Source organism: Panthera pardus, unplaced genomic scaffold (genome assembly GCF_024362965.1).
Source record: "Panthera pardus isolate Hobbes unplaced genomic scaffold, ASM2436296v1 HiC_scaffold_13, whole genome shotgun sequence".
Taxonomy (NCBI): domain Eukaryota; kingdom Metazoa; phylum Chordata; class Mammalia; order Carnivora; family Felidae; genus Panthera; species Panthera pardus.
The window spans coordinates 86,753,567-86,775,990 of record NW_026526688.1 but is presented as its reverse complement, the minus strand read 5'-3'; the positions used below and the strand labels follow the sequence as shown (position 1 = coordinate 86,775,990).

The 22,424-nt window shown below is 39.8% G+C and overlaps 1 protein-coding gene and 1 non-coding gene across 2 annotated transcripts; one reads left to right on the top strand and one right to left on the bottom strand.

Annotated features, from left to right (window-relative positions):
* Positions 1–9,815: 9,815 nt before the first annotated feature.
* MGARP (mitochondria localized glutamic acid rich protein) lies at positions 9,816–21,710 on the bottom strand. Its single transcript, XM_019419906.2, has 4 exons — positions 21,571–21,710; positions 17,375–17,478; positions 11,995–12,088; positions 9,816–10,650 (listed from the first exon to the last, which is right to left on the bottom strand). Exons 1-4 carry the CDS (start codon positions 21,650–21,652, stop codon positions 10,205–10,207), a joined length of 726 nt encoding a protein of 241 aa, XP_019275451.1. The 5' UTR covers positions 21,653–21,710; the 3' UTR covers positions 9,816–10,204.
* TRNAQ-UUG (transfer RNA glutamine (anticodon UUG)) lies at positions 13,586–13,670 on the top strand. The gene has a single exon. It is a non-coding gene; the product is annotated as a tRNA-Gln (tRNA).
* Positions 21,711–22,424: the final 714 nt, after the last annotated feature.

The window sequence follows — 22,424 nt, the reverse complement described above, 5'->3', positions numbered from 1 at the left end:
CTGATAGGTATAAATGCTTTGCATATTGTTGTTTTTGTTTGCATTTTATTGGTTACCAGTGAAGGTGAGGATCTTTTTACATATTTATTAGCTATTCATCTTTCTTCTATGAAGTCTTTTTCTTAAATGAAGGCACTTTTTTTTTTTTTTTAAGCCCAACGCGGGGGTTGAACTCATGATCAAGAATGACATGCTGTACCAAATGAGCCAGACAGGTGCCACTCTTCTACGACTTCTTGTCCTTTGTGAATTTCTGCTTAAGATGTTTCTCTCTTTTTTATTCACAGGTAGAAATTCTTCAAATATTCTGGATTCTTATACTTTGTTGGCTTTATATTTTGTAGTTTATCTTTTCATTTCCATCATGGTTACTTTTGTTGTTTAGAAGTTTTCATATTAATGTAATCAAATTAAACAACTAATCTTTTTATTCTGTTTTATAATTTTGTGTCTGAGGTACCCTTCCCTATTCTAAAGTCAAAGAAATACTTTCTTCCACAAATTTTAAATGTTTTCTTTTCGCTTTAAAATTGTTAATCCATTTGGAAATTTGGGGTTGTGTATTGTGAGGTAATGGGCTGATGTTATTTTTCCATTTGGATACTCAATAATCCCTACACCACTTGCTAAAGAAGTCATCATTTCTTCAGTGATTTCTAATCAGTAGTAATTTTTCTTTCCATGTGTATGTAGACTTGTTTCTCAGCTCCCTCTTCTCTTTCAATAGCCATTTGTTCATCCATTCACCTAACCATTTTACTCGCTATAGCTTTATAGGTCTTTATATCTAGTAGAGTAAGTTCCACCACACACAACTTTCTTCATGTTTTAACCATATATTTTTAGCCATTTTTTTCTTACACTTTATTTATTTTTGAGAGAGAGAGAGACAGAGCACAAGTGGGGGAAGGGCAGAGAGAGAAGGAGACACAGAATCTGAAGCAGGCTCCAGGCTCTGAACTGTCAGCACAGAGCCTGACACGGGGCCTGAACTCACAGATCGTGAGATCCTGACCTGAGTCGAAGACAGATGCTTAACCGACTGAGCCCCCCAGGCACCCCAAGCCATTTGACTCATCCCCACGACGATATTCCACACAGTCCAGATGATGGCCAACTGTGTGCGCAGACAGGAATATGAGAAATTTTGCTTCCAATTTCAATACTGAGCTATGAGGAAACAGGAAATTGACTTTTAGGGCGAAGCAGAAAATATTACTGTAACCAAAATAGCCAATAGGTAAAAAAGAGTTAAGATGGTGCTGGGAACCCTGCTTCATTGCTGCTGTGTTCATGGATAAATCTTTTGATGTGAGTTATCATTGGACAAGAAATGTCTTTGCAAGAACTTATATAAGCTCTCGTGTCAGTTTCATTATGTTAACTTGACTTTTGAATGATTTTTAAGGAATACTATATTTTAAGGAAGACACTGGATATTTCTGTTCAGCGCTCGGCCTAGGAGAAAGCCAGTCACTGTCATGAAGAGTCATGTTTAAATACTTGGGAAGCAATCTCTTCAGGAACAGTGAAGCTAAAATAATGTGAGGTGGCATAAGTAATTGCACTGGAATCTGCCTGCAGCTACAGTTCTCATGTAAATTGACTAATATGGTGATGCTTGTTCTGAAGCTGAAAAGGCTTCCCAGAGCACTGTTGAACCAAAATGCTACGTTCTTCTCTCTAAACTATTAACAAAGATATGATGGGAAACGGTCTACATAGAGACCTGAGCAAGATGTGTATGTATGTAATTCTTGAGGGGGGAAAAATACAAATGGAATGAAAATTCCATCCAGAATAACAAGTAGGCTTTGTACTATGAGGAGAAGTGTATGGGCTGATATCTTTATGGGAAAAAACACATTTATATGTGGGAATATCTTCACTTGGGTTTCCATACAACCTGAGAAAATTCTGTGTTTACATTATAAGCTATTACTATTTTAGGGAAATTAACAATCTGAATTTTTCTCAAGGTTTACTTCTTGGAATATATTTATGAAATCGCCATTATTGTAGGTCAAGATGGCCAAAGAGCAGCAGTTCATAGAGGTCGATACTATACACAGGACCATAACTCTCTGAACCTCATAATTTCATTCAACAAACATTTATTGAGGGCCCTAATATGGTGTTTCTTCTCAGACAACTTCCATTTTGCTTGGAGATTCTAAAATGTAAACAAATGATTGAAAAACAGAATAAATCCAATAATAGAGAAGGTACAGAATGACGCAAAGAAAGGTGTGAAAGATTCAGCTCAGTTCAGTGAGGAAAGGCGTTGCAAAGCAGATGAAGTTGGAGCTGGGTGATTAGAGAGCAGTTGAGCCAGTTGAGGGATTGGGAGTGCCCTTCCACGTGGGGTGAACTATATGTACAAATCTGTGAGGCATAAACAAGATGGCAAGTTCAAGTCAGGATGCTGTTAAATCATGTAGTCTGTTTGGATCATGGGTGAGGGAAGGTGGCTGGAGACCGCAGGAAAATAGGAGTAAGAACAGAAAATAAGAATGGAGAGAGGTGGAACAGGTGTGGTCTGTGGAGGGCCTCAGATGTTATACTATAGAGTAAGAATTTTGACTGTAAAGTCATAACAATTTTAAATGTCAGATGGATAATGGTGGGCTAGTGAAGTTTCAAACTGAGAGGTAACATGCTCAACTTACCATTTTAGAAGAATAACTCTGTGAATTGAATGGTAGGGAGACTCCCTAGACGGCCACAGTGTGAGGAACTGAGGTACAGTAACAGATTGGAGATGGTCTGTGGATGGAGAGAAGTAAGAGAGACCACGGTGGTGAATTCAAAAGAGCTTAGTTCCAGAATACTTTCTACTATTTGAATTCTTTTTAAAAATGTTACATTTTCCTTATTGAAAGTTTTATATGAGTAACATAGCTGGGTGGTGCCTTTGTAAAATCTGCAGTTCTAAATATCTTTTTTTTAAGCTTATTGATTTATTTTGAGAGAGAGACAGAGAGACAGAGAGAGAGCGAGAGCGTGCATGAGCAGGGAAGGGGCAGAGAGAGCGAGAGCGAGAAAATCCCAAGCAGGCTCTGTGCTATCAGCATGGAGCCCAATGCAGGGCTCAAACTCACTACTGTGAGATCATGACCTGAGCTAAAATCAGGAGTCGAACACATAGCTGATTGAGCCACCCAGATGCCCCCTAAATATCTTAAAAATAGAATAAAATCACTACATGATTAATTCAATCATCATCTAACCTAACAATGAATTTTAAAAATCAGTTTAATTGGTCATTCTATTTGGTTTCTGCTTGAAACATAATCAGTATAACCACAGTCTACAGATCTTTTACTCCAAAGGAAGTTCTTTCCCCAGTTCTGAAGGAAAGCATTTCTTTTTTTTTTTTTTTAATGTTTTTATTTATTTTTGAAGGAGAGAGAGAGAGAGAGAGAGAATGAACAGGGGAGGAGGAGAGAGAGAGGAAGACACAGAATTCGAAACAGGCTCCAGGCTCTAAGTTGTCAGCACAGAGCCGGATGCAGGGCTCGAACTCACAAACTATGAGATCATGACCTGAGCCGAATTCGGACACTTAACCGACTGAGCTACCCAGGTGTCCCCCGAAGGAAAGCATTTCTGATATGGGAGAAGAGATTGCCATCCTTAAAGGGGAGTAATAATGCCCACAGTGTTTTCATCGTCACATCACTTGATAAAGGAAAAAGGTAATTTTCTCTTCATTTTCTTCCCCTCCCCCAGAAATCAGTAATCATAAGAAATAATCTCAGAAAATAAAAGGTAAGTTTTTATATTAGTTTAATCATTAATTTGGGCAATGATTATTTAAAATTAAATATCCATGTGAAAAATTCAAATAATAGTATTTAACTGGTTAAATTCCACCCATTTATCCACTAAAAAATTACCTAAAAGTTAAGTAAAATAAATTTTTTTCTAGAAATTTCTTTAGAGAGATTTTTCACTGAGGAAAAACATTGTATATTGTGCTTTATTATAATGGACTGTGTTGCTTCTGGTCAACAGATGTTATCTGACAGGACAAATACTTGGCACAGAAATTACTAACACATTCAGAAACTAATCTTCCCTGAATCCAGCTTCGACTCAAAAGCTGGCTGTGGATTACACTGTATTAGAAAATTCACATTAAAAAAAAAAAAAATGAACAGAGTAGTTATCTCAGATCCATTGTTCAAGACTGCTCCATACATTACTTTCAAAAGTGAAAGTAATATTTAAATTTCAAGGGCCTGTCATTGATTAAAACATGTGTTGTGTTTTTCTAAATTTAGTCCTTATCTTTTTTTTTTTTTTAAGTTTGTTTATTTTGAGAGAGAGAGAGAAAGAAAGTGTGATCAGGGGAGGGGCAGAGAGAGAGAGAGAATTCCACCCAGCCTCCACACTGTTAGTGTGGAGCCTGATGTGGGGCTCAAATTCACGAACCATGAGATTAAGACCTGAGCCAAAATCAAGAGTCAGACGCCTGAGCCACGCAGGAGCCCCTTGGTCCTCATTTATATTCCTGTCTTCATCAAAGAAAATTTGGTTATCTAATTCTGCTGTCATTTTTTACCTTTTGCAATTGGTTTCACATTCTAAGCCCCACACCCTATCCCACTTTGACTTTTTTAAGGCATGTTTTTAGTTTTATAAAAATCAGCAAATGGTCTAATAATAAAAATGCTGTTTATGAAATACATTATTAAACTTTCATTACAGTGGTTGTTAAAGTCTAAGAAATGTTAATAAAAAAATACAAGTTGCTTTTAGACTTGATAGTTGCTGCTTGAAAAGGTTGGTTTAAATAACTACTAAATTTTAGGGGTGCCTGGGTGGCTCAGTCGATTAAGTCGACTCTTGTTCTCAGCTCAGGTCATGATCTCACAGGTGGTGAGTTCCAGCCTGGCCTTGGGCTCTGTGCTTACAGCACTGAGCCTGCTTTGGATCCCCTGTCTGCCTCTCTCTGCCTCTCCCCCCTCATGCTCACTCTCTCTCTTTCTCTCTCTCTCTCTCAAAAAATAAGTAAATGTTAAAAAAAATTAAAAAAAAAGAAATTTGAAGTAGTTTAAAAAGGCAATCTTTCAAAAATAATAGGAAAGTGATTTGAGTTGTGGTATAATTGCACAGAGAGGAACAATTCCAAGTGAGTTTAAATCACAGTAATTCAACTGTGTATATATATGTATAGACATACATACATATATATAAGTACTCCAAAAATAAATCCTGAGGTGTTTTTATTAATTACATTGTTAATGACAGTATTTGTTATTTTCAGACTGCAGTTTGTGTGTTGTGGGATAAATCACTTGAGTAATTATATTGGTGTTTTTGAGATGCAAATTTTTGGAGTGGAATAGAAGATCAATCAGATTAAATAAAAACCCTGTGATCCTAACTTTGAATTGGAAGTATCAGTATGAATTCACCACGTATTTTATTAAAAAAAAAAAAAAAAGTACTTCTTAGCTCTGTATAAAGGCCTAGATATGATGACCAACCCAGTGGCAATGAAAGAGACTGCAGTTGACTACTTAAATCCTTAAATAGACAATCACATTAAATAGAAGCAAGGCTCCTTAAAGAAATAGCTGATTCCAGGTCTGTGGTAGGATATTTACCTCTTATCATACCAGAATGCAAGGAAGCTTTCCAAGACTATTAGGGTTGAGTCAAAAGAACTCAGAAGCCCACTTGAAGAATCTCCCATATGTCAATGACTGGAAATTTAAGCGTTAATAAGAATAATAACTGCAATTGATTGAAGTACATAAATTATGTTTAAATTGCTGAGTTCATAACAATACTAAAATAATTTATTAGTCCCTTATGGAGGATGCTAGCAAGCCATCTAATTGTTTTGAAAGCTAGAAATACAAAGAAAGATCCAATTATTTATTCTATCGTTCCTATATGAACTGTATCTCAGTGTAATCAAACAGTTGGTGAAAGAATTTCCCCTTTATAAAAACAGTCCCGCTAATAAACAATGATAAAATTATATCACTGTTTTACAACTCCTAATGAAATAATGAATCAGTGACTTCTAACATCACAAAAACAATCAGTCATGGGGCGTCTGGCTGGCTCAGTCGGAACAGTGTGAGACTTTTGATCCTGGGGTGGTGAGTTTGAGCCACACAATGGGTGTAGAGATTACTAAAAAACAATAAACTTAAAAAAAATTTTCAAATAAAAGCAAAGAAAAACAAAAGACAGATGGAGGAGGAACCTAGAGTAGAAGGAACTTAAGCATATATTGACCAACTGCAATTTGTGGACTTTAATTGGATTCGAATTCAAAGACCTGAAGGGGGGAAAACCCTTTTGAGGTAGTTGAAGCCATCTGGTCACTGAGTAAGATAATTAGTAATACCAAAGAATTGTTATTGTTATCATCATTATTATTTTACATATAGGCAGTGGCAGCGGTGGAAGATAAGTGGGTAGGACTATAAATACAGGATTTGCAGAGAGTAGATAATTGGTAATTGGGATGTGGGGCACATGAAGATTCCCTTATACTGTTCTCACTACTTTTGTTTGCAATTTTCCACAAGAAAATGTTAAAAAGAAAAAATATATATACATTTAAATTATTTTTTTTTTAAAGATGAGGAAATTCTCCTTTTTGAAAGACTTCTGGCGGCCATTACTGTGTCTGAATAAGATACTTAGAATTGTGGTGATTCATCCTGTGAACATGAGAAAAGCCTACCAAGGATAAAGCCAAAACATTCTTGATAGTAGAGTGGAAAAATAGAAACAACCTGGTACTTGACGACTGAGCCATGAAATAAACCAACCTTGGAGCAGCTCAACCCCCCAGTATCTAGTTAGATAAAAACCATGTTTGGGGTGCCTGGGTGGCTTAGCCAGTTAAGCATTTGACTCTTGATCTCAGCTCAGGTCTTGATCTCAGGGCATTGGGCTCCAACACTGGATGTGAAGCCTACTTAAAAAAAAAAAACAACCTACCCACCCACCCCCACCCACCCCCCCACACACAAAAAACCTATCTTTGTTGTTTAACCCATTTTGAGTTGGTTTCTGTTATTTGCAGCAGAAATCATCCTAAGCAAAACAGCAGAGAAGAATGCATTTTTGTGTGTATGTTGAAGTCATAAGTGTGGCACTGGGTAGAGTTTCTGCTTTATCTTATAAAATGTTTAGTAGAACAGCATCCCTCAATTGTGCCGTAGTCCTCAGGCTTATGAGGCTAATGCAGAGTTGACAAATTCAAAACAAACCCAAGTTACCATCCTTACCTGAGACTTAAACATCGTATAGCAATGATGAAGCCCTTATAGCTACTGTTTCTTTGTACTTCTCAAATTCCAGAGGCGTTAAGCCAGCGGTAGATCACCTTCCACCTAAAGGCATACCTCATTTTGTTGTGCTTCATGGATATCACGCTTTTTACAAATTGAAGGTTTGTGGCAACCCTGCATGGAGCAAGTCTTTCGTGGCCATTTTTTTTTTAACAGCATTGCTCATTTTTGTGAGTCTGTATCACATACTGGTAATTCTCACAATATTGCAAACTTTTTCACTATTACTATATTTGTTATGGTGATCTGTGATCCATGATTACTACTTACTGAAAGCTCAGGTGATGATTAGCATTTTTTAAGCAAAAAGTATTTTTTTTAAGTAGGCTCCACTCCCAACATGGGGCTTGAACTCACAACCCCGAGATCAAGAGTCAGGTGCTCTACCAACTGAGCCAGATGGTGCCCCAAAAAACATTTTTAAATTAGGTATGTATGTTGTTTTTTTTATAGACATGATGCTATTGTACATTTAATAGACTTAATAAACATAATTGATATATATATATATATATGCACTGGGAAACCAAAAAATCCATTTGACTTGCTTTATTGCAATACTTACTTTATTGCAGTGGTCTGGAACCAAACCTGCAATATCTCTGAGGTGTGCCTGTATATTCCACTCTAGTTTACCAAAGGTGAAAATCTCTGCAATTATGTTGCTATAGAATGCCAGGAACTAGCAGTCTTCCACTTACCACAATTGAGGTCCTTGTTGCCATCTAGCAGAAGTGTGACAGTTTCAGAATCTGATTTTTAGGGTCTGCTTCCAAGGACCACATCCAGTACCAATTATCTGAGGTGGTGTTCCCTAGAAACAAAGCTTAAAACAGAGCAGGAATTTGGGGGCAATTGACCTATTGAGGAAGTGCTGTTGGAGAGTAGTAGGGAGGGAAGCAGGAGAGACTAGGAGAGAAAAGCTATACAAAGATGTAACCTAGACTGAAAATGAGCTTCGACCTCAGCCCCCCAGGGAGCTCTGGAGCATGACCTGTCCCACAGAGTCGGCCCCACCTTTTGTACCACTCTGGCAGTCAGTCATTGGTTGTGAGCTGCCTGGGGTGAGGGTGGGGCATGTGTGTGTCCCACTCACAGAAGCTGGGAGTAAATGTACTGGCCCAGGTAAGGGGATCTAGGCAGAGTATCAGCAACATCCACAACACCCCAACTTACTCCAAGTAATACCTCAAACCCTACAAGACCCAGCATGATGTGGCTCATCCCTGCATAACCCTTGTCCTATTTCTGAAATCATCTCCAACTACTCTCCCTCCCTTTCACTCCACTTTAGCCACTTGGCCACCTTAGAATTCCTCAAATTCTCTAGCATGTTCATGCTTCAGATCCTTTATACTTCTCAGTTCCCTCATCTGGAATGACTCTTCTTCCCCTATCCCCCCATGTCCTCATGACTAAGTCCCTTGTACATCCTTCAGGTTTTTACTCACTAGACACCTTCTTAGTAAGGTTGTCTCTGGCCATCCCATCTAAAATGACAACTTCTGGGGCGCCTGGGCGGTGTAGTTGGTTGAGTGTCTGACTCTTGATCTCAGCTCAGGCCATGATCTCACGGTTCATGAATTTGAGCCCCACATTAAGCTCCGTGCTGACAGTGCAGGGCCTCCTTGGGATTCTCTCTCTCTCTCCCTCTCTCTCTGTCCCTCCCCCGCCCACTCTCTTAAAAATAAACATAAATAAATAAATAAAGTAAAATTACAACTTCCACTCCTAAGCACTTACAATCCCTTCACTTTCACTACCTTTCTTTTTAAACACTTGTCAGTATCTAACATATGGTATAGTTTTCTTATGTGTTTTATTATTTGATCATATTCTAGAATACAAGCTGGGAAGGGTACAAATTTATATATATATATATATATATATATATATATATATATATATATATTAACTTCAACATTTAAAACAGTGCCTGGTAGGTTATAGGTGCTTACTTAGTATTTGTTGAACACATGAATGAATAAATACATGAGTTAATGAATGATTCCTGGCAAATAAACATTGTCTAAACTGGGGTACCTGGGTAACTTTGTCAGTTAAGCATCTGACTCTTGATTTCAGCTCCAGTCACGATCTCATGGTTTGTGAGATCAAGCCCAAATTGGGCTTTGTGCTGACAGTACAGAGCCTACTTGGGATTCTTTCTCTCTCTCTCTCTCTCTCTCTCTGCCCCTACCCTGTGCGTGCTCTCTCTCTCCCTCTCTCAGAATAAATAAATAAACTTAAAAAAAAAACTATAAAAAAGCCATTGTTTGAACTGAAATAAACTGAAATGAAAACCTTGGCACAATCCCCCATGTAATATAGATGGGAGAATGGATATATATATTGTTATATGTAGAGTTCTCCATAGATTATATGTTTTTTTCGATTGCTCATGTGATGCTATATTACACATAGTTCTTTGATATTATATATTATACATTATTTATACATATAAATATTAGCAAATAAAAATAGAAGCACTGAAGATTTTCCAATTTTATTTAAATGAGTTCAAATCAAAACTCAAGAATCTAGAATCACAAACATTAAAATAAGGTACAGGTCTAGCAAAATTAAAGTGAATGCAGGTAGCTCAACTGCTATGATGTAAAACTTAAATTCAGAGATGGAACTCTTTAAGCTGTTTACTGCAATGTCATGTTCTGAACTCAGAGAGTAGGAAACTATTCAGACATGTAAAGTCTCAAATCTCTCAATCCTGAAATCTATCAGTAGATGCCAAAAATCTTCAAGGCACATTAAAGGTTTCTAGAAAAGAAGCCTATTTTAAAACTAAGATTACTGAAACTACAAAAGCACCTATCAGATACTCTGTGGCCTTTTTCACTGAGGTGTCACTCAGCATGAGATCAGCCTTGAGCAGAGGCTGCCTCAGAACCAACACTGGCTTCCTCCTGTAAATCATCCCCAGCAGAGGATTCTGACTCAGCTGGAGGACTCTCTTCTTCCAGTTCAGCAGTTTCACCAGAGCGTTCCTTCTCTGTTGTACCCTTATCATTACTGATGGCAACAGCTTCATCCAAAGCTGCATTCTGAACCTCTGAGGGCATTTCAGTGCTGATTTCTGCCACTGTGCTGGGTGCTGCATTTGTAACCTCTGCCCCAGCTTCAGCACCGACCGTGTCTGTCTCCACCAGAGCGTCCTCCAAATCACCTGGACGGGCTGAAGCCTCTCTCGTGGCTGCACCTGTAGCATCCGGGGTATCTTCTGCATCTGCCTCCTGTACTTCCACTAAAGATGCTTCAGGGACTTCTGAACTTGCTTTCTCAGCTTCCACACGGTTCTCTTTTTCACCTTTAAGATGTAGCCCATGAAGCAAAGTATTAATTTAAAGAGCACGAGAATACAGTAGAACACTGTGCAGCCATGTTTAAAAATGAGACAAATCTGTATATACTGATAGAAGTGGTCCTTAAGGTAGACTGTTATGTGAAAAAAGCAAGGAAAAGAGCAATGTAGACCACAGGGTACTATTTATCTTAGGACAAAAGGAGGGTAAGATACACCTAGATAGTTTTTATTTGCAAAGACTCTCTCTAGGAGGATACAAAGAAACTGGTATTATTGGTTGCCTCTGGGAACGGATAATATGGATCTGCTTTTTCATAACCCCTTTTGAATCTGTTAAACTTAAAAAAAATAATCTACATATATTATTTATTTATATACAAAGAACATGAAAATAAACAGCGAACATGTCATGTGAAATAGCATGGGAAAGCAGCCAACTTACTAGTTGATGACTGAGCAATCACTAATCCTCTCTGAACCTCAGTTTTATCACCTGTAAAATGGGGATAACGATAATACCTACCTCACAGAGCTATTGTAAGGTTTGATTAAAATAATGTGCATGAAGAGGGGTTTAAAACCAAAAGTGCTATGGAAATGCTGTATTTTATTATTATTACCATCAGCCTTCTCATGATTATAGTCAATAATGTTTATTGATGATATTCCATTGCTTACTGTTGTCATGACTAAAAGGTTAACATTGGTTCATAAGCAGCTATTATCTCTGTCCCTAAATAGTGATCATAGTAATTGATAATAATGGCATTATAACTGAGATGGAAAAAAGCATTTAAAGCAAGCAGTTTAAGGCAAGAAATATACATTAGAGTGAAAATGTAAAGCTTCTGCTCTAGTAGCTCCCATTTTCTCAATCAGATCAACTGAGGGACGTCAGAGACATGACTGACTGTACTAACGTCAAGTGGACTGTAGGCAAAGACACAAGGGTGATCTTAGACAAAACTGAAACAAAAGTTAGTTTCAGGATTTAAAAATAATAATAAGGGAAATGAAAGGTTAAGTTGCTGACAGAGACAGATACTAAAATTATGCCTGCATGAATGGAAGCCTGAGTAGGGGGAAAGTAATATTACCACACAAAGAATTCAAAGCCACTGGTCAGCAGTACAAATGTAAAACGTTTTCATTTATCTAATGCACTCATTCAAAACGTGTAACAATATTCTTTAGGTTTTGGTTGGGCTTTCCCTTTCCGAGTGAACTCCTGCCCAGAGCCATTCTGTCAGGTTAGGAAAGAAGCCACAAGCAAATAGTGTTCATTGCTAGACTAAGATAATGGAAATCAGTGCCTCAGGGGAAAAAAAAATAATAAGTTCACTTTACCTTGGAGTGGATGTAACTCTGCTCTGGTTTTTTCTTTCAAATTTGTTACATGTTCCGTGTGTTTGGCTTGCTCTGATGTGACTGTCTTGTAAGTCTGAAAGTAAATGTGTACTGAAGTTTATTTCTTGAGCTCTAAGATTCATCATGCCAAGTTCAAAGGTATATACAATTCAAATATTTATTTATTTTGAGAGAGAAAGGAAAAAAAACGAGCAGTGAAGGATGGAGAGAGAGATTGAGTCCCAAGCAGTTTCTGAGCTGTCAACGCAGACCCTGACACAGGGCTCGATCTCACAAACCGTGAGATCATGACCTGAGTCAAAATCAAGAGTCAGACAGGGGCACCTGCGTGGCTCAGTCGGTTGGGCGTCCAACTTCAGCTCAGGTCATGATCTCTCGGTTTGTGGGTTTGAGCCATGCATCAGGCTCTGTGCTGACAGCTTAGAGCCTGGAGCCTGCTTCAGATTCTGTGTGTGTGTGTCTCTCTCTCTACCTCCCACCCCTGCTCATGCTCTGTCTCTCTCTGTCTCTCAGAAGTGAATAAACATAAAAAAAATAAAATAAAATAAAAAAGAAAAGTTCTAGAAACAGAGAAGAGATTAGTGGTTGCCAGGGACAGGAAGAAGGAATGGGAGGGCAAAAGAAAGTGAGTGCAATTATAAAAGGGCTACACAAGGGATCCTGTATCTTGACGGTGGTGGTGAATATATGAATCTACGCATGTGACACAACGGCCCAGAAGTAAATACACACACAGACACACGTGCATGTGAAAGTGGTGAAATCTGAATAAGGTCAATGGATATTATCAATGTCCACTTCCTGGTTGTGATATTGAATTATAGCTATGAAAAGATATTGATCACAGGGGGAAATGAGGCAAAGACCATATTATATCTCTTTATATTAGCTCTTATAACTACACGTGAAACGCAATCATCTCCAAATAAAAAGTTTTTAAAAAATCTTCCAAAATGGCATTTTTGTAGACCCTAATGAATATTTCTTAAATAAGCTAGGGTTATTCCTTATAAGCAGCTCTATGACCTGACTATGGGTTATGTGAGAAACAGAATTACGAACAAAGGTTATCTTAATCATAGATACAATGTGCAGGCTTCCTTTCATTCGAGTAGAGTCATCTCTGACCTGTACTCATATTAGCCAATGAAATTCTAAAGATGAAAATCTCACTAGTTAGATAATATTGTTTATATTATCTCACATTTTAAAAAGTGTAGGTAGTGTTTTATCGCTTAATGGTAGCATTACAGATATTTTTAGATTTGTATATTTATATATAGTATTCCCAAAATTTTAATAGTCATAAACCAAGCATATTATTAAAAATTGTACTGGGGCGCCTGGGTGGCGCAGTCGGTTAAGCGTCCGACTTCAGCCAGGTCACGATCTTGCGGTCCGTGAGTTTGAGCCCCACGTCAGGCTCTGGGCTGATGGCTCGGAGCCTGGAGCCTGTTTCCGATTCTGTGTCTCCCTCTCTCTCTGCCCCTTCCCCGTTCATGCTCTGTCTCTCTCTGTCCCAAAAATAAATAAAAAACGTTGAAAAAAAAAAAATTGTACTTTGCGGGGCGCCTGGGTAGCTCAGTTGGTTGAGCGCCTGACTTTGGCTCAGGTCATGATCTCACAGTTCGTGGGTTCGAGCCCCATGTCAGGCTCTGTGCCAACAGCTCAGAGCCTGGAGCCTGCTTTGGATTCTGTGTCTCCCTCTCTCTCTGCCCTTCCCCTGCTCATGCTCTCTCTCTCTCTCAAAAATAAATAAACACTAAAAAATTTTTCTTTAAAAATTGTACTTTGCAAATTACAGGCCATTTTATAAGATTTTAAAATTAGGCTCTAAAAATGGAAAATCTATGACCTCGAGGGTGGAAATGATACCAAAGCGGCCCTAACAAACCCCTTCGAGTTTGGTGAGTTCAGACTTCATCTGGGTTTGAAACATACAGAGCAAACAGGGCCAGCAGGAATGCCCACCACCATTTCCAAATAAAAGCAGGGAATACCTTCCTAGTAGGGTGGAAGCTCCTGAAAGCTATAATACCACTGTGCTGAGTCAGCACCCTCTGCCCTCAGTTCTCACTACCCTAAAGCTGAGCCTGTGCGGAAGTTCACAGTTTGTCCCTGAAATGACCATCCCAGCAGCAACATCCCAGGGAACATTAGCCTACAATACAAGGTGAGAAAAAAGACTAGTGTAGGCAGAATCAAAGAGACCACGGTATTAGAATGATTCATACTCACGTGTGGCCAAGAGAATCTAGCTTTTCCAAATCTAACACGGTGAAACACAGAGTAGAAGAAAGGCCTATCGGAAGAGGCCTTTGGAAAGCCTCAAATCTAGACTTTCAAAGTTATTTCCAAGTGATATTATATATTAAATATAAGCATTTAAAATATCCCACAAATATCTCAGACCCTGAAAAAACTGAAGTGACCTGGACCTCTCTCAGATTCCAAGAGGCCTTCGTAATAGAAGATTTTACTTGGAAATAAAAAACCGGCTACGGAGAAACTCTGGATTCAATTCAGATGAATCTAATACAGAATTTGTTTTAGTACAGGACAAAGATGGGAAGGGGGACTTCAATACAGGTTTTCAAGGGCCTCACATTCAGTATTTCCTCCTGACAATAGCCTAAGGTTCTTGGGAGTTAACTCTTCCAACATTCCAGAGTAAAACCACATATTCTTGGGGGGCCTGGGTGGCTCAGTCAGTTAAATGTCCAACTTGCGACTTCTGCTCAGGTCACGATCTAACAGTTCATGAGTTCGAGCCCTGCATCGAGCTCTGTCCTGACAGTGTGGAGCCTGCTTGGGAGTCTCTCTGTCCCTGCCCCCACTCATGCTCACACTCTCTCACACTCTCTCTCAAAATAAATAAATAGAGTTAAAAAAAAAAAAAAACACTTAAAAATTATTTTAAAAAGGGGCACCTGGGTGGCTCAGTTGTGCGTCCAACTTTGGCTCAGGTCATGATCTCCTGGTTCCTGAGTTTGAGCCCCACATGCTGTCAGTCTGTCAGTGTGGAGCTCACTTTGGATCCTCTGTCCCCCTCTCTCTGCACCTCCCCAACTTGCGCTCTCCCAAAAATAAATAAATATAAAAACTGCTTTTATTTATTTAAAAAATAAACACATATTCTTAGAGGTGGAAAGAGAGTTGGAGATCATCACCTTGTCCAACTTCCACTCCCATCGTGAGAGAACAAGGCCAGAGAGGACTCGCAGGAGTGGCCTGCTTATAACCTTCCAGTGTAAGGCTGCTTTTGCAAAGAAAGATTTGATGGACTGGAGAGGTTCATGTCTGGCACTAATAAACATAGTCATGGGTAGAGTGAGCTCCAGATGAAATTCCGTCTTCCAGCTCCTCACATAATCACATGGCCTAGTCCAATCTCTGTTTCTCCAGTGGCCTACATCCAATGATAGTAGCCCTGGGCAGTGAATTCAACATTAAGCAGTAGAAAGATAGTGGAAGGAAAGGAATCTGGGTATGAGTGAAAGCTGATAGATCAGTGGAGGACAATAATATAAGGGCATGTTTGAAGTTTCCTGGTTTCTCGAGGCTCTCAAAATTCTGAAGATTAGAGGAAGTATTTTGGTTTGGCCATTTACATAATCCTTCAAACTGCTCCTAGTTATGACTAAAAATCCCTTTATGCATATTTCTGTAGGGTCAAACCAAAATGTAGTGATTGTGTACTCTTAGAATTTCTGAAGAATTTATATTTATTTTACTTTTATTCAAAATGAAGATTAAATTTTGATTTAGAAAATTTATGGCAAAATGATTCATACAGATTTATCTTATTTAATGCACAATTATTCCATCATTTTAGCTCCAAAGTCACACTATTAAAAGCTTTGTTTCACAGTGGTTCCCTGGGAGGAAAACATTTTTTTTTTTTTAATTTTACATGGTCTATTTTAAATATTTATTTATTTATTTATTTATTTAATTTATTTATTTATTGAGAGAGATAGCGTGCAGCAGCAGAGAAGGGGCACAGAGATTGAGAGACAGAGAGACAGAGAGAAAGAGAATCCCAAGCAGACTCCACAATGTCAGTGCGGAGCCCAACATGGGCCTGAAGCTCACAGACCATGAGATGGTGACCTGAGCTAAAATCGAGAGTCGGATGCTTAACCGACTGAGCCACCCAGGTACCCCTATTTGGAATCTTAAAAAAAATGTATGAATACAGGGTGCTTGGGTGGCTCCGTTGGTTGAATGTCTGACCTCAGCTCAGGTCACGATCTCACGGTTCCTGGGTTCGAGCCCCCACATTGGGGTCTGTGCTCACAGCTGAGCCTGGAACCTGCTTCAGATTCTGTCTCCTTCTCTCTCTGCCCCTCCCCCACTCACACTCTTTCTTTGTCTCACAAAAATAAATAAATGTAAAAAAATGTTAATAAAAATGTATGAATAAATATTTTTTTTAAAATAATGAAAATGTATAAAGATATACAAAATTAATAAAAACTATGGCGACAGTAAAAAAGATTGGGGGAGGAAAGGATGAATAGGTGAACACAGGGGATGTTTAGGGCAGTGAAACTACTCTGTATGCTACCATTAGTGGTGGATATATATCATGATACATTTGTCCAAGCTCAAAGAATGTACAATACCCTAATGTACACAAAACACTTCAGTTAATAGTAATGTTTTGATATTGACTCAGCAGTTGTAACGAATGTACCACACTAATGTGAGATTGTTGATGGGAGGAGGGCTGGGCGAAGGTATGAGAACTCTGTACTTTCTGTTCATTTTCCTGTGAACCTAAAATGCTCTAAAAAATAGTCTGTTTGTTTTAAGTTAATCTTTCAAAATAGTTCTTGTTAAATGTAACAGTAGTACCTACCTTATAGAATCACTAATTACTAAATGAGCCTTGAGTCTGTCATATGATAAACACTCAAATATCATTTCTTATTATTAGTATTTATAAATTTTTTAATGTTTATTTTTGAGAGAGAGAGAGACGAAATGTGAGTGGGGGAGGGTCAGAGAGAGAGGGAGACACAGAATCCGAAGGAAGCTCCAGGCTCTGAGTTGTCAGCACAGAGCATGATGTGGGGCTCGAACTCACAAACTATGCAATCATGACCTGAGCCAAAGTCGGACACCTAACCTACTGAGCCACCCAGGCGCCCCTTATTAGTATTTATAACATCATTTTTCCAGAAAGTCACCTATACTTGGCAGTATTAAGAAATGGTGATTTCATACTTTAAAAAATCTTCATAATCTTATATATTTAATTAATCCCGTGCCCTGACCTTGACAATGCTTTGAGTTTTACCACAGGTTGTAAAATATATGAATTCCTGAATATTTTGTTTATTTAAACACTTACATAATATCCACCAGCACTGACTGTGACACCTACAACCAGATAATAGATCATATTTGATCCAGATGATCCAGGCAATTTGTTAGACGACATCAAGCGAAGAGATGCTAGGAAAACAAGTTTAAACACAGTTAGCTCCACCAGTTACGCAAAACTATTTAAAATAATTATATCTTAAAAAAATTTTTCCCCTTCAGTGAACTTAGAATCTACTAACATCAAGTGATTTTAGCTTAAGGGAATACAGTATTACAAGGTAGGGTAGTAATTCCATTTGACATTTTCCCAATCTAATTTGATTAAGTACTTATGAAACCTGTCAGCTTTATGCTTAGCATCATGCTTTTCTTGGAAGGAGTGCAGGCGTGGGTAAGGAGAAGTGACAAAGGCACTGAACAATTTTAACAAACAAGATGCAAAAGAAATTCATTTGCTGTATGTACTCCACCACAGGATTCATTGGGAAAGATCATTCTTCCAAAAAAATGAATTAAATATATTTGTACTTAAAATTTACATGCTAAATAAAACATGTTGAAATCCAACACATTTCTATAAATCTGTAATACAAATGTATAGGTAGGAAGAAAATCTTAATTTTTCCAACGTAAAGCCTTTAAAGATGGGCAGATATAAGCTTTTTAAGACAAATGTTGTAAAAAGGTCATGTTTGAAATGAAACTACAATTCTGTACAAACTAATAGAAATAGATAAAGTTCCTGTATTATTATGTTTAAAAATACTTACTCTGTAGTGCTAAAACTTGTATATGCCATATGCTCTGGAATTAAAATGTTTATAATAGACTCAAAGCTAGAAAGAGCTTAAGGTTCATATAGCTCAAATTCCTTAAAGATAAAAAAGTAGAGACATGTATTCATTCAACAAATACACCTGAGCACCTCCTATGTCTTTGGCATTGTTAGAGTCGTTAAGGATATAACTGTGAACAAGATCTACAAGGTCCCTAGCCTCAAGTAGCTCACAGTGTACAAGGAGGGAACAAATGTACAGACAAATAATTGTGATGCAATATGACAACTGCTAGAACAGATGTAAATAGAAGTTGCAACCACAGCATGAAAACTCAGTGAAAAACCCCAGCTAGGTGGCTCAAGGTAGCTGTCACAGTTGAAAAGAGATGACCTGGACTTTGAAGGAAAGTAGAGGAGATTGTCAGATAAATAAGGGAAGAGAAAACTGCACCAGAGGCAGAAGGCACCGCACGGCGTGCAAAAGCAGGAGAGTTGTATGACTGGGAAAGTGCAAAGTAACTGGAAGTGGCCTGACATAGAGTATGAGGACTAGTAAGAAGTTTTGATTTGCAGAGGGCAAGTCTTAAGACATTTGCACTGATTATCAACTTTTGTAGTAGCCGTATTGGAAAGATTTCGTATGTGTATTTTTAGTTTAGATATAAATGACCTTCTCTTGGAAAAAATATTTTTTCCACAAAAAAGTACCCAAGGAGGTTATCATAAGAGGCTATGGCTTTGACTTGTAGTGGGGCTTTTGTTGGTTTAAACATACATCTGTTATTAAGCAGGGAATATGTAGCTTCCATAGTTGACAACCAGACAGACGACATGTTAAGAAGATTAGGGACGCCTGGTTGGTTCAGTTGGAAGAGCATGCAACTCTTGATCTCCGGGTGGTGAATCTGAGCCCTACGTTGGGTGTAGAGATTACATAAATAAAAATAAGTAATTGGAAAATATATCAAAAAATCATTTTAAATATGAAGCAAAAAGAAAATCAGAGATTTGAGAAAAGACTTAAACACAAATACAATTATGACAGCTCTTTAAAAGAGCAATGGGGCTCCTGGGTGGCTCAGTCTGCTAAGCATCCAACTCTTGATTTCAGTTCAGGTCATGAACTCATGGTTTGTGAGTTCGAGCCCTGCATCAGGCTCCATGCTGATGGTGTGGAGCCTGCTTGGGATTCTGTCTCTCCTCTTTGCCCCTCACCTGCTTGCTCTCTCTCTCTCTCTCTCTCTCTCAAAATAAATTTAAAAAATAATAAAAGAGCAATGAAATATGAAATAAATATTTAATAAAGATTAAATTTGAGCATATCCATACAATGTGAAAGATATTAGAAGTTTTGCAGAAGAATATTTACTTACATGAGAAAATATTTACAATATATGAAATGAAAAGTTATAACAGAATAATCTATACAGTTCGTATATATCTCAGTTCCTAGAAGCAATGTGGGTAAGAAAAAAAAAATGTAAGAGGAGAGGAAGAAAAGTCTGGAGCATTATATATACTAAAACTTAAATGGTGGTATTCACTGAGTGGTTGGATTACAGATGACTTCTCTTTTGCCTTTCTGTGTTCCTTCCAATGATCTTTTACAAACCCAAATTATTTATTCATTAAGAGTTACATGTTTTAAAAGCAAAAGCCAGGCAACAAAATTTGATGAGGCACGCTAAAATTCGACCCTTCGATAAAACCGAAAGTTTTATTTTTCAACAAAACAGAAAGTACCAATAAAAGGTTAATGTCCGTGACTAAAGCCAAATTTCCAGTCAACAGTATTTCTTAAAATACATAAACAAATCAGTGCTACACAAAAAGGAATGAGATGAAAATTAGAATAAGATCAGTGCTGCTACAACCAGTATTGCTAACTGCCGATTTAGAATTTTTAACCTACTTTTCCTTTACCCCAAGTTGAGGCGGAAATTGTTTGATACGCGCAGCTAACAAAAGAGATGCGTGTGTTTGTGCCTGATGACGGTGGTGGGTGCGGGAGATAACGCCGAAGAAGGCCAAGGTCAGGGGACTCCTCTCTCTCCTCTCCCCACCCCACCCCACCCCACCCCACCTCCCGGTCACAACGGCCTCCTTATCTTCAGAAGCTTAAAATTAATGGCTTCTATTTCGTCAGTGACAAAAAATTGCTGTATTTTGGTATAAAGATCAAGGAAAACGAAGATGCCTTATTTCTGTGACTTGTGATGCAGCTTCTTCCCACCAGTATTTTAAGAGAAAAATAAAGCTAGCTGGACAGACCTTCCTCCCTTCCCACGACCCTCATCACCACCTCGGGCCTAACCAGGGGAGGGAGGGGAATCGGCCCATGGAATTTTCCGCAGGAGTGTTTCTCTCTTTCTCCGGCACCAATGCGCGCTCTGGGCTAAAACTACCTGACAAGCCTCAGGAAGTGAGGCGAAGTGCAGGGGGAAGTAAGAACTTCCCAAGAGGTTATCTAAAAGCCGCCGGGCTAAGCGGGACGGGAAGGAGACGGGAAACGGAGGAGGTGCGGGAAGGGCCGCGGGCGCTGAGCTGCGCCGGAGCGCAAAGCCGGGCCGGGGGCCGCGGGCTGCAGGAGGGAAAACACGCATGCTCACACTCAGTAAGCACCTACAACGTTCCAGGCACTAGAATAGGCGCTCTCGAGTAAGTCAAGTTTTAGATAAGAAGCTTCCAGCTCACGCCTAAACGTCCCCTTTAGGAAATTTCTGAAGACGCTCCCTTTTCCCCCAGCGTCCCCAGATCTAAAGGTGACGGACACTGCAGCGACAGAGCCGAGCAGCTCGATAGCTCCAGGTGTCCGTGCCGCCCCAAAGGAAAGCGCTTCGAAGGCTCTCGGCGTTCAGGCTGCCGAGCCCCGGACAAGCCTTGAGTTTACTTACTCAGGAGCATTTACCCAACATTTACTGCGCCCGCACTCCCCAACCCCCGCCCCGCCCCGCCCTGCGGGGCTCGCAGATGAGCGTCCATCTACCTAACCGTTCCTCCGCTTCCTCACGTAGGTGTAGAGCGCACTGGTCCCTATTCTAACAAAAAGAGCAAGCTATGCGTACGTCAGCCAGGCACTTCTCGAAGCGCTTTTAACCACATACTAACTCATTAAAACTCACAACCATTATTGTCCCCATTTTAGAGATGAGGAAAGTGAGATTAAATCACTTGCCCAAGATCAACATTTCGAACCCAGGAAGCCTACTCCGCATTCAGAAGCCGCTCTGGGAAGGCCCCCTACTCCCAAAGTCTTCAAGAGCTTCGGGGCGTCTTCCCCGCGCCTTTCCTCAATTCCTCCCCCCTTTCCTCAACCCCTGGCTTCTGCAGCTCGAGCCTCTTTGGGCCCACTGGGTGCCGGCGGGTACGCGGGCTCCTCAAAATCCGCGCGCGAGGCGCCTGTCCTCTGCAGGCTTGGACGCCCGGGCCGGCGCGGCACTCACCGTCCTTCCGGAGCGGCGCGGGGCCGGGGGGCGCCCTCAGAGGCAGCGCCAGGGTCTTGGAGACCGCCCTGCGGAGATACATCGCGCCCGCTGCCCGCCGCGCTGCAGACTCTGCACCCTAGCGCGCGGTGCCAGGCGCGGGAGCCACGGCGAGCCCCGCCCCGGGGAGGAGCGCAGACCCCCTCCCAGCGCCTCCGCGCGGGCCCGGGGAGCTGGGGAGCGGCTGGTCGGGCGCTTCTTCCTCCCCCAACCCAATCTCCAGACTGTTGCTTTCTCCCGGGTCTCGGAAGCTAGCTGGTCGCGCCTTCTTAGACAAGGGATCGGAAACCGGGAAGTCACCATCACCTGCCTGCCCCGTATTGTTCCAATGAGTGGAACTCCACAGAACAGGCTGGAAATGTTTAGGGATTCGCGTCGTAAGATGGATCTGGTTTATCATGCGGGGTGATATCTGAGTCACAGATGTCATTGTAAGTCACACAGTCCGTTAGCTTTCCCCAGGAGTGGAAAGGCCAGCGGGAAGTTTCCTGGAGACGGAGTGAGGAGTAGCCTCAGCCTTCCATCAGTGCAGTGGGTGATGTTCAGAATCCCAAGAAAATTCCCAGGCAATAGTTGAATCTCCAGGCAATTCACTGTTACAGAGACCTTAAATACAAAGTCCAAAAATGCTGTATATTCCTCTCTTGGATGTGAAATTGGTATTTCCATATGAACCAAAAACGCTGAACTATTAGTTTCTTGCCCCAGATTTCAATTTCTTGCCTCATTGTGGCTACAAGAATTTGTCATGATTTGAATATGGAAACCAGTAATTTATGCTTATAGAATTTTCTAAATGATTAATTTTGTAAAGA